Source organism: Peromyscus californicus, unplaced genomic scaffold (assembly GCF_007827085.1).
Source record: "Peromyscus californicus insignis strain IS unplaced genomic scaffold, ASM782708v3 Scaffold_8__1_contigs__length_139910024, whole genome shotgun sequence".
NCBI lineage: Eukaryota > Metazoa > Chordata > Mammalia > Rodentia > Cricetidae > Peromyscus > Peromyscus californicus.
Window position 1 is genome coordinate 40122158 of NW_026294606.1, and position 14808 is coordinate 40136965.

The following is a 14808-nucleotide window of genomic DNA, read 5'->3' on the forward strand; positions in this document are numbered from 1 at the left end:
GTCTTCTGGGTCTAGCTTCTGGTTGTTTCAGAATTTTTCTTCACTGTATTCATACCTAGAGCTGATAACTAAGAATGTTCCATGTCATCAGCTGATATCTAACACTGCATGATCTTACCAGGAGTCCAGGTGAGGCTGTGACCTTGAGTATAAGGAGTGTTTCCAGAAGCCTCACATCAGAAATGCTGGCAAGAGCTGTAGTTGTACATTGCTAATATGTAAGATAAGCATGCTTGTAGATCACTTTATTTCACTAAACCAAAAATGAATGTAACTGAATAGTTTTCAGCCAAAATTCCAAATAGTCTCATCACCATTCCAACAATCATATAAAGGCTGATTGGTTTGTTGTTTCCCTTCTTTTCTCTTTTTCTTTTTGTTTTTTTGAGACAGGGTTTCTCCATGTAGCCAGGACTGTTGCCTGCCTCTGGGTGTTGGGACTGACTAAAAGCATGAGCCACCACATCTGGCATAAAGGTGAATTGTAATTGAGGTTATGATCAGTTGAACATAAAATGAAGGCCTTCACTATACATGATGCAAATATTGGAAATATAAACCAAAGAAATGAAGTAACTCAAGCCAAAATGACTATGATACATAATAAAATAAAGTTAGGTTCATAACTTAAAACAACGACAGGATGACTGCAGGCCTAGGACCCCATCCAGGGCCTTGGCAGATCAGACACTCGGTTTTCATTAACATCCAGGTCAACCTGTCTCTAAACTTTGGCTTTTTCAAATTATACATGGCCTCCCCACTAGCATCCTATATTCTGTTTACATTCACTTTTGCAGACGCTCATCTGCATTGAGACTCTCTGGCCCTGGGGCATAGCTGCTTTCTAGAATGCTTTGGATGGTGATGACATTATTACAGAAATGGGGGAATGGGGAGCATGAGGTGATCAATAAAACCAATACAGTCAATTATAAGCAATTTGAACACTTTTGACCTCAATTGAAAGTCCAGGTACACCTTTAGAACACTTTATCAATTCGTTCAGTATTGAATAGCATCTTCCTAAAAAGAAAGAGGTCCTTGTGGAAAAAAGTAAAATTAGAACAGTGGATCATTAGGGAGACCCCAGCAGACAACACAGGTGTGAATCACATGGATCAAATACTAGGACTCCTTAATCTCATCAGGAGGTTGAAGCAAGATGATGAGGAATTTAAGGCCTTGCTGTCATATATAGTGAGTTATATGTCAGCATGGGCAGCAAACTGACATCTTGTCTCAAAACAAACAAATGTAAAGGTAGTTAGACTGGATTACTAGTTATAATTAACACTAGCTTTCAAATCATTTTCACCCACGTCAGACTAAGGAATTTTAATAAGGTAACTACCAGCAAATATTACCAGCCAGTCGCACAGCAAACAAATACAATTAATATCTTCTGCTAAATAGGTTTGTACCCAAATGGATGATCAAATATAATTACTTCATCTTCTTCAAAGGTGATTCTGTTTCAGATATAAGGTTGCCCCCAGGTAGACAGGAGAAGCTGTGATATACGGGCCTTGATTAGATTCTGAACTTGGTCAGAGCTGGTATGAAGAGGCATAGGAAAGCCAGTAAGACACAAGACATTAATGATTCTCTCTAAACTTCTGGCCCATACCAGAATTATTGTTTCCTTGGAAATAGCTACATACTACCCAGAGCATGTGTTTTTGTTTCCCCTACACTATTATTTATGAGAACTGTATGGCAGACAAACATTTGAAATTTAGCTAGTCTAGTCCAAATCGTGCTTTAAATGTAGAGTGGATTCCAGATTACAAAGACTTCATATGCAAAAATATTGACAAAATATTTTCTTATTATTTATTGAAATATTTGTTTAGCCTAGGTTGACAGCATCAAAATAGGTTTTAGCTCTTTTTAGATTTTAATGCAAGATGAGAAAATTTTAATTAAATGTATGTCTCATACAGATTTGTGGAAAATTATTACTATATAGAAGATAATGTTACTGACTCAGAGATCAGAAGCTAGCTAATGAATCCTTAATGTTGCCAAGCCTCCATCTTAATCTCTAAAATGGGAGTAGTAATAACACCCACCTCAACGTGCTATGCCAAGACTGTGTTGTGAAATAAGTGTGTAATAAATAGCTACTGTGTTTAGTTTACTACAATTAAGTGCACGGGAAATGCTAGCTCTCCCTAAGTGTTGTTAGCAGCAGCCCCTAATCCCTGATCCCTTCCAAACTCCTCTGATGGACTAATTAATCATGCATGCATGGCTTCTGTTCATCTCTAGCTGGGATTTCAAACACAAAGCTATTGTCTACATTTTCCTCCCAGTATGCATAGCTCAACTACCTGTTAGCTTTAGGCCTAGGGAAGTAATAGTATATCTAATTGTTGAAAATTATAAAATTAGTAAGGATGGATATAAGCTTGGAAAGAAAAGAGAATGGTACTCAGTGTTTGCCGTGTTGGCATGAGAATTATTATGAACTGAAAATCAGCAGATGCATCGTTGCCTTGTGAAGGAATCTCCATTCTTGTACTTGGAAAAGGAGAGCACTTCCTACCATGCTGGGTGTAGAGAGGGCAGTGACATGAGGCCTTCCTCAGAGGACAGGACTGTCAACAGGGTGTGAATGCCTGCCTCCTACCAGTTTTCACCAACCATGTCATCTTTTGAAACTTGAACCCCTCTGCTGAGCTACCATAATTCACTCTGAATTCCTCAGTCTAACTTCCTCTCTGAGTTTCATTCATTTTCTGTGACCCCTGTGCTTACAGAATACGAATGAACTTGGGGATAAAGCTCCTCCTCATCTGAGCTTTATCAGCTCACAGTTCACAGATCCTCAAAAGCAGAGGGAGAGTCCTTGCTGACAATTTCATAAACATAAGCTGAGAAAAGGATTTTTCTTAAACAGACCAATTTTTAGGCTCAGGGTGAATAGCTGGTCAGACCTTCGGCAGTCGCCTCTTGAAGCACTTGCGTTCTGAGGGGAAGAAAAGAGTAAAGAAGATGGGGGTGTGGGGTGGAGGGGGTGCCGGGGTGTGTGTGGAATGTTGTATCTAAAGGCTCTAGGTGAGTTATACCTCTTAGATCTCAAATAATTGAAGGAAAATGTCCCGTATAAAGGTACAAATGGGGACTGAGTATGTAGCTCAAGGGGAGATCATTTGTCCGGCATACTCAAGGCCCTTGGCTTCACCTCTAGGACCAAAATGGATGGGAAAGTATAAAAGGAAAAAAAAATCTACAAAAATATGTTTATACAACATTTCCTATATTCAGATCAACTTTAAACAACTAAATCCAATAAATTAAAATGCAAAGAAGGACTGAATGAAAATCATAAAATCAATTATCTTTTCTTGGGATGATTTGTCATATCTAACTCCTGGAGTGTAGAAATCAAGTAAATATGTAGATTTAAAAGTGCTTGAAGAAGGTGCACTGTGGTGGATATTTTGAACAGTGCTATTTACTTTGAGCTTTGTTATTATATTATTATTATATTTATTTATTTATTGGTGATGGAACTCAAGGCCTCATGACAGACAAACAGCCTTCCACTGAGCTACATGCACACAGCCTCAGTCTTATTTTAAACATTATCTGTGGTTTTATCTGCAGTAACATTTTTGTGGGTTGGGTGTTTGGTTATTTTGATTTTTGCTGTGGTTGTGTTTGTATGTGTGTTTGTTGTTTTGGTTTGGTTTGCTTTGACAGTCTCTCTACATAGCCCTGGCTGTCCTAGAACTCACTCTGTAGACCAGTCTAGTCTCGAACTCACAGAGATCCTCCTGCCTCTGCTCCCAAGTGCCTGGGATTAAAGGTGTGACCACCACACCCAACAGGGTTTTTGTTTGTTTTTCGGATAAGATTTGGCTAAGCAGTTCCGTTTGGTGTACAACAAAGATCCTCCTGTTCTAGCTTTCTAAGGGTTGGCTTCACAAACGCGCCGCCCCACCCTGTGCTATAGTTAGCATCCACGATTAGATCTCCGGGTTGCTACAACGTGATTCAATTCAGGTCCGTGAGGAATTTCCAGTGACAGGAGTTCACAGGGCTCAGGGAGGAAGTGGGAAAGCGGACTGGAGGGACAAGAATGCAGACCTGCACATCTCTTGTCTGGGCCCTAACCTGTAATTTAGCTCTGTTCTACTCTTTTGCTCAACAGATTTGGTTTCTCCTTTCTGGGGGCTCAGAAGACAAGCCCCAGTGCCCTGACATCAGTTTACCTCTGCTCCTATAACTCAGTTCCATCTTTTAATTATTTTTTAATTGATTTATTTTTCACTGAGGGTCTCACTATGTAACCCTGCCCGGCCTCAAACTCACGGAGATCCTGCTGCCTCCATCTCCAGATAGCTGGGAATAGTCTTCACACCCAGCTCAATCCCATTTTGAACAGAAAATTTCTGATTGTCTCAACTAGGCCCAATGACATGAGGAACACTCCAGACATTTTGTCTTCATAATTTCAATATACAATATATGAACAGTACATATTTTTAAGCACCCTCATCATAAATGAAGATGAGCACAGAGGTCTGAGGTCATTCTGAAGTTGTATTTATTTTTATTAGCTCCACAGCCACAGGTGGCTAACCAAACATAGGAAATAGTACATATTCTGAAATGAAATACCCTGTAAGTAGAAAATACATATGATATCACAAAGATGCAGTAAGAAACAAAAATGTAGAATATTACCTATTTTATATTCATTTTACATTGAATGATAATATTTTGGATATACTGGATTAAAAATGGATTCTACCTGTTTAGCTTTTTTCCTTATGAATAGTGCTTTTAGGTTTTAAAGTTATAAATGTGTTGTATCTGTGCTTATCTTATGTATCAATGAACAGACCTGTCCTAAAATTGTTAATTCATTTGCTTCAATAACTAAGTTTTAATGTCCACTTCATGGGATGTCCCTAAAAGAACCAAATCTCATAAAGTGCTATTGCCAACAGCACTAAAGATAAGTTTATAGGATTAAAAGTAAGAATTATGCCGGGCGGTGGTGGCGCACGCCTTTAATCCCAGCACTCGGGAGGCAGAGCCAGGCGGATCTCTGTGAGTTCGAGGCCAGTCTGGGCTACCAAGTGAGTTCCAGGAAAGGCGCAAAGCTACACAGAGAAACCCTGTCTCGAAAAACCAAAAAAAAAAAAAAAAAAAAAAAAAAAAAAAAAAAAAAAAAAGTAAGAATTATTAAGACATATTTGGAGAAAATTTAAAGATTTCTAGGGAGCTAACACAAATACCTCAACAGAAAGAAAAGAAAAAAAACACATGTTGTTTCATAACTGGTAGCTCCACAATTTTTTTTAAACACCATCTCAATAAAAATGCCAAGACGCTTTCTTCTGAGTGATGGGATACTAGAGAACATCTTAAAATACATATTAGACACACAAGAAGAAGAGAAGGAGGAGGAGGAGGAGGAGGAGGAGGAGGAGGAGGAGGAGGTGGAGGAGGGGGAGGAGGAGGAGGAGGAGGGGGAGGAGGAGGAGGAGGAGGAGGAGGTGGAAGAAGAAAAGAGAGAGGGAGGGAGGGAGGAAGGAACATAACTGGGCATGGAGGCAAAGACCTGTTATCCCAGCTACAGGAGGCTGAGGCAGGAAGCTCACAAGGTTCAGGCCAGTCTGGGCTACAGACAGGATGAGACCTAGTTCACAAAATACAAAACAAGGGGACACATTTCAGTGGTAGAACACCTGATAGCATGTTCAGTCCCCTGGGCAACTAATTAACTATTAATCAAAATATAGAAGGAACGCCTTAGAAGATTATGAGAAGCCCGGCGGCGGTGGAACACATCTTTAATCCCAGCACTAGGAAGGCAGAGGCAGGCAGGTCTGAGTTCGAGGCCAGCCTGATGGACAGAGTTCCAGGACAGCCAGGGCTACACAGAGAAACCCTAGGGGGTGGGGTGAAGGGAGAGATTTTGGGAAGGAATTAATTCTTATCCCCATTTGAAGTATTATAAGGTTATCAGGTTTACCAAACAATATTTGAATTCTTGCTATGTGTTAAGTACCCTCCACTCTGAATAGTTAAAAGACTAATTCTGCCTTAGAAACTACCAGAAAGCCCCAACCAGGAACTTTAATTTAGTCTCTCCAAGGAACTTAGCCAATGGCAAACGTGAAACAAAAGCTGGGAAGAATGGAGAGTTCAGACAGCCCTGAGGGCGTCAGGTGGGGAGGACCGGTCAGCTTACTATGCTTTGTGCTAAAAAAGCTGTTTGTTCATTTAAACTGAGGACTCAAAAACACTGGGAGAAAATTTTCCTTTCTTGATCTCCCGGCTTTCCCAGGTGATAAACTCTAGGGATACTGAAATAAATACTGGATCCATTGTGGAAATGCTTGCTACAGGTCTTTAAAAGGCACGATTCTCATCTCTATAGGAAACACCAGCAATTCGATCCAGGCTCCCACAAAACCTGGATCTCAACCACCCTGCTGCGGGTATGAAAGAATCACCAAGAGTGAGTGAAAATTAAAGGCTTTTTATTAGAAGAACACATCTTCAACAGATAGCCAGTAATTTACTCTTTGCTTAAATATCTCGGACTGCACAAAGCATAGCAAGAAGCCTCAGTTTGGGTGCGAGGTCGGTCTTTGGAGTCGACACGCATCTCTAACTTAAGCACTTCGGGAAGCTGAGGCAATGCGGATCCGAGGACAATCTAAAATGAGACCCTGTGTCAAAATAGGGCAAAACAAGTCAAAGAATCGATAGATCATGCACTTTGGGGGGGGGGGGGGGGTGTTAGAAAAAAAAAGATGGCTGACCAAGGTTGTGACGCAGTTCGAGCCACCATTCCCTTGCTGTAGCCAACAAACCGAAAGTAGGAGAAAACCAGTCCCAGGTCCGGCATAACTGGGCGGGCGGGCCCCTTGCGCAGCTACCGCTGAAAGGTCTTTAAAGGAAGTCAGATCCGCGGCGCCGGGACCCGACCTCCTCCACACTTGGAGGCACAAACACCCCCCCGGAAGACTCAGCACGTAAGCCACCCTAGCAAAGAGTGCGGGATGCGGTTCTCACGCATGGAGCGAAAAAGCTTCGGGAGAACGCAAGACCGCCTGGCGCCCAATCAAACCGAGGACTAAGGTCCGGGGCGGGAGCGAGCCAACCCGCAAGCAGGGCGGAACTTTCAAATCACCTAGCAGCCCAACACTGACTGGCGCCCGGGGCTGCTCCTTGCTGCTGACAGCCGTGGAAGCCGAGGGTGCAGCCGGCACCTAGCCCTTCCTCGGCCGCCCGCACAGGCATCTTCCTAGAGGAGCTAGGGAACCCCACCCCTCGGAGCGCCGACGGGATTGCATCCCACTTCTGCAGAACGCAAGGTGGAAGGAGGGAGCTTTTACAGCCAGTGTCACAGCTCTTCCAAGTGGGAGTGGTGGCTCTGAAAAGAGCCTTTTGGGTTGAAGGAGGAAGACAGCCTACTTCTTCTTGGCCGCAACCTTCTTGGGCTTAGCAACCTTGGGCTTGGCAGCCTTCGGTTTCACGGCCTTAGACGCGCTCTTGACCTTCTTGGGCTTGGCAACCTTAGCCTTCTTTGGACTCTTGGCCACTTTCTTGGTCACGGCAGCCGCCGCGGGCTTCTTCGCCTTCTTCGGGGTCTTCTTGGCGGCTTTCTTGGGTGTGGCAGCACCAGTCGCCTTCTTGGGCTTCTTGGCCGCGCCCGCGGGCTTCTTGGCCTTGGCCGCGCCTGCCTTCTTGGCTTTGGGCTTGGCCTCGCCGGAAGCCGCCTTCTTGTTGAGCTTGAAGGAGCCGGAGGCGCCGGTGCCCTTGGTCTGCACCAGGGTGCCCTTGCTCACCAGGCTCTTGAGCCCCAGCTTGATGCGGCTGTTGTTCTTCTCCACGTCGTAGCCGGCGGCCGCCAGCGCCTTCTTGAGCGCGGCCAGGGACACGCCGCTGCGCTCCTTGGAGGCGGCTACAGCCTTGGTGATGAGCTCGGACACCGGGGGGCCGGACGCCTTACGGCGAGCCCCGGCCGGCTTCTTGGCAGCCTTCTTCTTCGCCGGAGCCTTCTCCGCAGGGGGAGCGGCGGCGGGGGCGGCAGGAGCAGTCTCCGACATGATGAGGATCCGAAACTCAGGAACTAGTGGCAAAACGCCGATGGAGTAGCGCGGGCCCGGCCGCCGTATATATAGAGCGCAGGCGCGCGCTGATTGGTGCTCCGGCGGCCTGCCTGGCTGGCAAGCTCAGAGCAGCCGCGCTGCGCCCAACTTGTGTTTGTTACACTTCACAAAAAGGAGAAAATATTAAAATGTCTTGCACCAAATCTCTCGACTTTGGTCGGAAAAGGATCCGAGAAGCCTCAGGCGTCGGATTATCTGTTTATTTTTTCCTTATCCCCAAAGACAACGCGCCTAGGAGTCCCTAACTCCCCCAACTCCAAAGGAAGTCCGGGGCAAATAGAGACCACTTTCTGTTTTTCTTCTAAATTACCTGGTCGCTCCTTTGCCCCTGAAAGTTCTTTTTCTCAGGGATTATAGGGCACATGCTTTCCTTAATTTAGGGACAAAAACGAAACGATTTCCGCCTAAATTTTCACGATTATTCTGTTTCTTCGCAAGGGAAGTAACACAAGTCCTTGGTGACTTCTGAGTACAGACCCACCATAACCGTGGACTAGGACTGGGATTTCCAGTCTAAAGCAGTTTGGGCAGGTTGAGAGGGGGTTCATAGGCCTTGGGGGTGTGCCATGTGGTGGGGGGCTTAGGACTGAAATATCTGATTTAAAGACACTGTCAAATTCTTTTCACTGGTGGGGGCGGGGCACCCTTTTCTCCTCTCCGAAAGGGAAACGTCCTCGGGCTGTATTTTTAAAGCTCTTGGTTCCCCTCTGAGTTTTGCAAGGCAGGGGGTCTAGCCCGAAAGAATAGAGATAATAAGAAGGGAAAGGAACCCCATAAGCCTGCATGAGCGCCCCCTCCCACCAAGTGTCAATTAGAGATTTTAAAAGATACGTTTTTTAAAGCAAGGAGCAAATACTTGCTTATTTTGCTGGAACACAGAATTTCAGAACATGGAAATTCTAATTTAGAAATAGTTTGTCTTGGTACAGGAGGGCCTTCTGTATAAGGTAGAGATGGAAATAAAGTTACTGACTTTCCTAAAGGATACGTTTGACTTAGATTTGACCAATCTGAAGATTTGAGATGGAAAATGTAGTGAATGTTTAATAGGAAGGTAAGAAATAAGTACAAATGGTCATGCCATCTGTAGTGGACAGCTCTGTGGTCACCTCTTCTCAGCTCCTCTGAATAGGGCAATCTGTATTCTATTCAAATTGGCTTTGTTAGTTTAAGATCTTCAGCTTCATATTTCATCCTTAGGCACCAATTAATTACAACGTTTTTTGTTAGAGAAAATGCAAGGAAAACTGCTTGTATAATTAGTACAATTCTACATTTAGGAACAAAGGAAGTTCCCCAGTTCTATCAGAAATCTGTATTCAAGTAAATGTCTGCAAGAAAATATGTGGTGAGGTTGTTAGCATTGAAGTGTGGTAAAGTCACAAGGTTGTACAAATTGAGTTCAGGGATGTTTGCAAGACAAAGCGTATTTTCTAAGACTGAAAATGATCCTGTGGTTTCACTTAAGAACATTTGTTTAGCATTTGGAAACAGCATCTACTAGGCTTGTGTCCTCTGGGAATTAACAGCCTAATGAGATTAGGGATGGATGAGTTGCCCGCATAGAACCATGTTAGAGCTGCCATCCTGTATGGACTGTGGAATGGGCATTGTAACACATTATCATACAAACTACTGAATGTATAATAATGTACTAATATGGTTTAGTAACAGAAGTAAGAACATGCCACTTGCTCTGATTGTGTGGGTAATGAATGAATGAGGGCCTTCTTCATCTGATAAGTGTTCACCTCCCCTGGGAAAGTAGCAATCCAGCTCCCCAGCTTGTCTCCCCTTCACTATAAATTAGCAACTCATTTTGAAATCTTAGACTTGTAAATCTGAGTCTGGGATGTGTTTACTTATGACCCTTCAAGCTGAGTCAACCAAGCCATAACTCTTTAAATGCAATTAATTAGTAAGTTTTGCCCGGAGTAGATTCAAATTAATTATTTGCATTAGAAAAGATAAGCCTGAAAGTTCTGTTTGTATTGTACAAGGCTGAATCATGTCTCTAAATTCTCAGTCTCTGCAGCACTCTTCCTTCCCTGAGTAAATACACATTTTATCTTCCTATATCCTTTGAACTAACTTTGTCATGCAGCTTGCTTACTCACTAATGTGTTCAATCATTCTTTGACAGATATATGAGCTTACCACATGTAGTGTTTATATGTGAGTCACATTTTTAACTTTTTGAAAATTATATGCTGGTGCTTCATTAGTCAGCCTGTCCTGAGGTCATCCAATCAGAATCTTCAGAAGTCACCCTCTAAAATGGAAAACAGAGAATTTGGGACATCAACTTTAAAGCAACCTGAGTCTTAACAAGTGTCCCATGGAGTCTTAGAATTTGAAGTAACTTTTGAATAAGCTTGTGGGCAAGAAAACTTTTATTAATATGAGCTCCAAGCAAAAGTTCAGATTAAGGATATGACCTTCCTATGAAATGAGGACACTGATGAAACATTGTGGTGATTGTCATGTGATCTTGGATGTTTGTGTGTATGATGAAGATTACAGGTAGCTAAGCTTTTGTCATGTCATACTGTTCAGGCTGTTTCCATGCAGGACAGAATTAAATATATAGATAATGAACTGTCTAGTTTGTAAGGAACTAGAAACAAACAAAAAAAAAGCTTAAGAGCAAGATACTATTTTAGGAATGGAAGCCACATATTAAATTACGTAATCTGATAGTTGATAACCTTTAGGATATAAACTTAATGAAATGCATTTATCACTATATGCTATTCACATGTATGCTATGTATTCTACACTACAGATTTCTGTTGAGTATATAAAGAAACCATGTGCGGTGGTGGCGCACGCCTTTAATTCCAGCACTTGGGAGGCAGAGGCAGGCAAATCTCTGTGAGTTCGAGGCCAGCCTAGGCTACAGAGCGAGTTCCAGGACAGGCTCCAAAGCTGTCTGGAAAAAGAAAAAGAAAAGAAAAAAAAGTAACCATGCAACATCAGCAGGAAGTTCTTCATGCTTTAGCCCTTCAGAAGGCCATACTAGACTGACCCAAAATGTGTAAGGTTGCTTGTGGGTGGAGATTACAACTTCTGGTGATGTTAGGGATGGAGAGACACAGTTTTGAAGCAACCAGGCTTGGTTTTAATTCCACTTCCTCCATTCATGTGCTAGGGACCCCGCCTAGTTCCTGAGCAACAGCTTCCACTTAGAATACAGTGAGGAATAAGGAATGAGTGTCCTCCTTCTACCGTTGGTGCAGGTCACTCGGCCACTCCTTCCTTGACAGTTATTCCCACTGGCCCCTTAGGATGTGAGAACCCTCTGTGGTGGGAGTGATTCTGAGAAAGGTGGTCCTCTCCTGAATCTGGAGAGATGGATGGGAGTACATCAAGTCCAACAAGCTGGTTCATTCTTTCTAATTACTTGTTCTTTTTTCGATGCATTCCAAAAGTCCCAAAGCCCAGGTGTTATCCTAATAAGAAGAGATGGTGCAGGGCCATCACACATGGGAAGGAATGGGATGTGTGGGTGTGCCTGTGTGTATTTGCACAGGCATAAACAAACTTGGGTATGCATTGAGGGACCAGTACATGAGTAAATAATGCAAGGCTATTATTCTCCAAGTAAGGGTCTTTCCTGACAGTTACCCTGCTCCATGTCCACCATGCAAACTTGTGAAGACCCTCACACAATCCTAGTCCCCAGCCCTGTCATTGCTGATGTGAGTGTCATTAAGGCTGATAAAGAGCATTTCCAGCACTGTGGTCATCCCAGCTACCAGCATCCTACCTAGTGCTACCATTACAATCCCAGCCTTAACACTTCAGAAGAGGAAGACTGAAAACTCAGACTTCTCTAAGACAATGCAGCAGTTTTAGCATTTTAATGCCTCCAGCACCACATACACATTCAAATAGATATTACCTTTTCAGCTGAAGCCATGATTAGTGGTACACTCCTTCAATGCCAGCACTCAGGAGGCAGAGGCAAGCATATCTCTGTGAGTTGCAGGCCAACCTGCTCTACAAAGTGAGTCCAGGTCAGGCAAGACTACATATTGAGATCTTCTCAAAACATAGATGGACGGATAGGTAGATAGACAGACGGACGGACAGACAGACAGATAGATAGATAGATAGATAGATAGATAGATAGATTGATAGATAGAGCGAGCCAGGTGTGGTGGCTCATGCCTGTAATCCTAGGACTCTGGAAGCTAAGGCAGGAGGATTCCTGAATGTTGGAGACCAGTTTGGACTACATAATGAGATAGATTCTTTCTCAAAGGGGGAAAAGGTCAATTGAACTGAACTGGAACAAGATAATACTTTTTTTTTTTTTTTTTTTGGTTTTTCGAGACAGGGTTTCTCTGTGTAGCTTTGCGCCTTTCCTGGAACTCACTTGGTAGCCCAGGCTGGCCTCGAACTCACAGTGATCCTCCTGGCTCTGCCTCCCGAGTGCTGGGATTAAAGGCGTGCGCCACCACCGCCCGGCAACTTTTAAATTCCTATATGTAAACTACAAAATACAAAAACACATCTCTAGCAATTAACTACTTAACAATATTTTTGTTTTAAAAGACAGCTTTTTACCCCTACAAATACATGTAAGTATGGCATTTGTGTCTTGGAATCACAGCCATTGACATGTCATGCTGTTTGCTGTAGCAGACACTAGATGGCAGTCCTAAACAAGAATGCTACCTTTGAACACTAAATTCACTTGACCTAGATGATTACTAATCTTTGGCTATATCCATATTTTTCCATCTCTTTCAGAAGTAATTAACACCATTTGGCAGGTAATCATTTTGAGCACCTGGGAATCCACGAGATGCAACCTCTCCACAGGCAGGAAACAAGGGAAGAAGAAATGAAGTGAACTGGATTCTTATCTAAGTGGTCTAGAAAAACCGTGTTGGCTCATTCATCCACAGTGAGTTCATCAGCAACTACAGTAAGCCTAGCACCTGCCTGCCTGGCTTAGGGAATAACAAAGTAGGGGGCAGTCTGTTCTCATGGAGGATCTGGACAATGGAGGACTCCAAAGAGATGATGAGTAGTGTTGGCTGTGAGAAAGCTCCCAGTGGGAATGGAAAGGAACAATGGTCCACTTTATATGGTGGTTGGGTTTAAGATAGAGCCTTGATTTAAGTTATTAAGTGGGTTCTTCATATTTTTAGAGTAAAATGGCCACAGTGAAGAGCCTGACAGGACACTGCCATGGAAAAATGGTCTGGGGAGAAACGGATGGGAACTTAAAGGGATACACAAGACAAAGGAGTCCCTCACCTGGTGTCTGCTGAAGTCTGATAGCTAAAGGTCGATAATTGAAGCTCAACTGGCAGTATTTGCTGTGAAGGTGGCATATATGGAGACAATATTCCTTTATACAGAGATGTTTCAAATAAGCAATGAACTGTGCCTAAGGCCTTCTAACAGGCCTTGGTCCTTTCCTGAATATGAACCTGCAACTTTCTGGGGAGCTAACAAACAAGACTACAAACTTCATTTACAGTAAAAAAACAAAACAAAACACTGTGTAATCTTTGTGCCCTATGGTTTTACCTTATCAACTGTAATCCCACCCAATGTACTGCCCTACGGACATAATCTGCACTGCCCTAGGATCTCATTTAAGTCCCCGAGAAACCAGCCTAACTTCAGAAGCCACCAAAGTCATACATGTGACTACTGTAAACTGGCTTAAGCACTCCTCTATTGAGAATCCCACACAGACACTTGGTGTAAATATCCTCCTTCACATCTGTCTACTAACTGAACTGAAATCTCTGTTGAAATCCCTTTGTTAAACTCTGACTCTGCTCACAGTGACTTCTGAGATTCTTTTTGCAGTGCCAGCATGCATCCTGGCTCCTCCCTAGCAGGTGTCTCTGACAAGAACCCAGAACTACGTCTCGGCCCTGACCCCTTGCTAGTGACTATAGTACAAGAAGTGGTTCTTGTCTTGTAGGGAGAAAATTATGAACTGCATAATTAAGGTCTATTGATAATCACGATAATAAATGTATTGATCATGGTACGCCGACAAGGAGATACAAAGGGCTCATAACTGTATAGTGTGCTAAAGATCAGCCCAGCCCCTGATTGCAACACACATTCCTTGAGACATACTCCCAACAAATCCAAGAAAAGTAGGCTGCACTGAAGTGTGATTGTATGAAAGTCTGACTGAACAGGCACCCCGACACTCTTATGTCATTTCTGAAATAAATAGCACAAATTAACTTAATTAAAACATTAGGAGAGAGGAAAAAAAAACAAGCTTTCAAGCCAGGCGTGACGGTACATGCCTGTAAATCTCCGCCCTCTGGAGCCTGAGGCAGGAGGCCAGCCAGGACTACGTAACTAGAACAAATGAATAAGAAACAGTTTTAAAGACATATGCAGAAAACAAAAACAAAAAAGCCCAGCTCAAATTGCTGACTAGTCATTTTAAATAGTTTTAGGCAGAGTCAAACCAGAAGGGGTTGGTTGTTTGACACTGGGGTTGTCCAGGGGGAGAACTGCTGAGGAGGAACAGCATGAAACAGGTTCCTGTCAGCTCTCCTCAGTTCCTCGTACTAGGCTTGTGCAACTGCGGATGTTTGTACTGGTAGACCCTACACGGAATTCCAGGATAATCTTCGGCCAGGCAATGGCTGTGGATCTCACCACTGGCTAA

General features: G+C 43.3%; 2 protein-coding genes across 3 annotated transcripts in view; one reads left to right on the plus strand and one right to left on the minus strand.

Annotated features, from left to right (window-relative positions):
* The window catches only part of LOC128103122 (uncharacterized), a 63426-nt gene that overhangs the window by 19468 nt on the left and 29150 nt on the right, over window positions 1-14808 (plus strand). The window lies entirely within an intron of this gene.
* Window positions 6490-8255, minus strand: H1-2 (H1.2 linker histone, cluster member). 2 transcript variants are annotated; one of them, XM_052727173.1, is made up of 2 exons: window positions 6792-8255; window positions 6490-6685 (listed from the first exon to the last, which is right to left on the minus strand). In XM_052727173.1, the coding sequence occupies exon 1, from the start codon at window positions 8079-8081 to the stop codon at window positions 7443-7445; it is 639 nt and encodes a 212-aa protein (XP_052583133.1). In that variant the 5' UTR covers window positions 8082-8255; the 3' UTR covers window positions 6490-6685; window positions 6792-7442. The 2 variants fall into 2 exon arrangements, with proteins under 2 accessions (XP_052583133.1, XP_052583132.1); XM_052727172.1 differs by having other exon boundaries at window positions 6490-6698.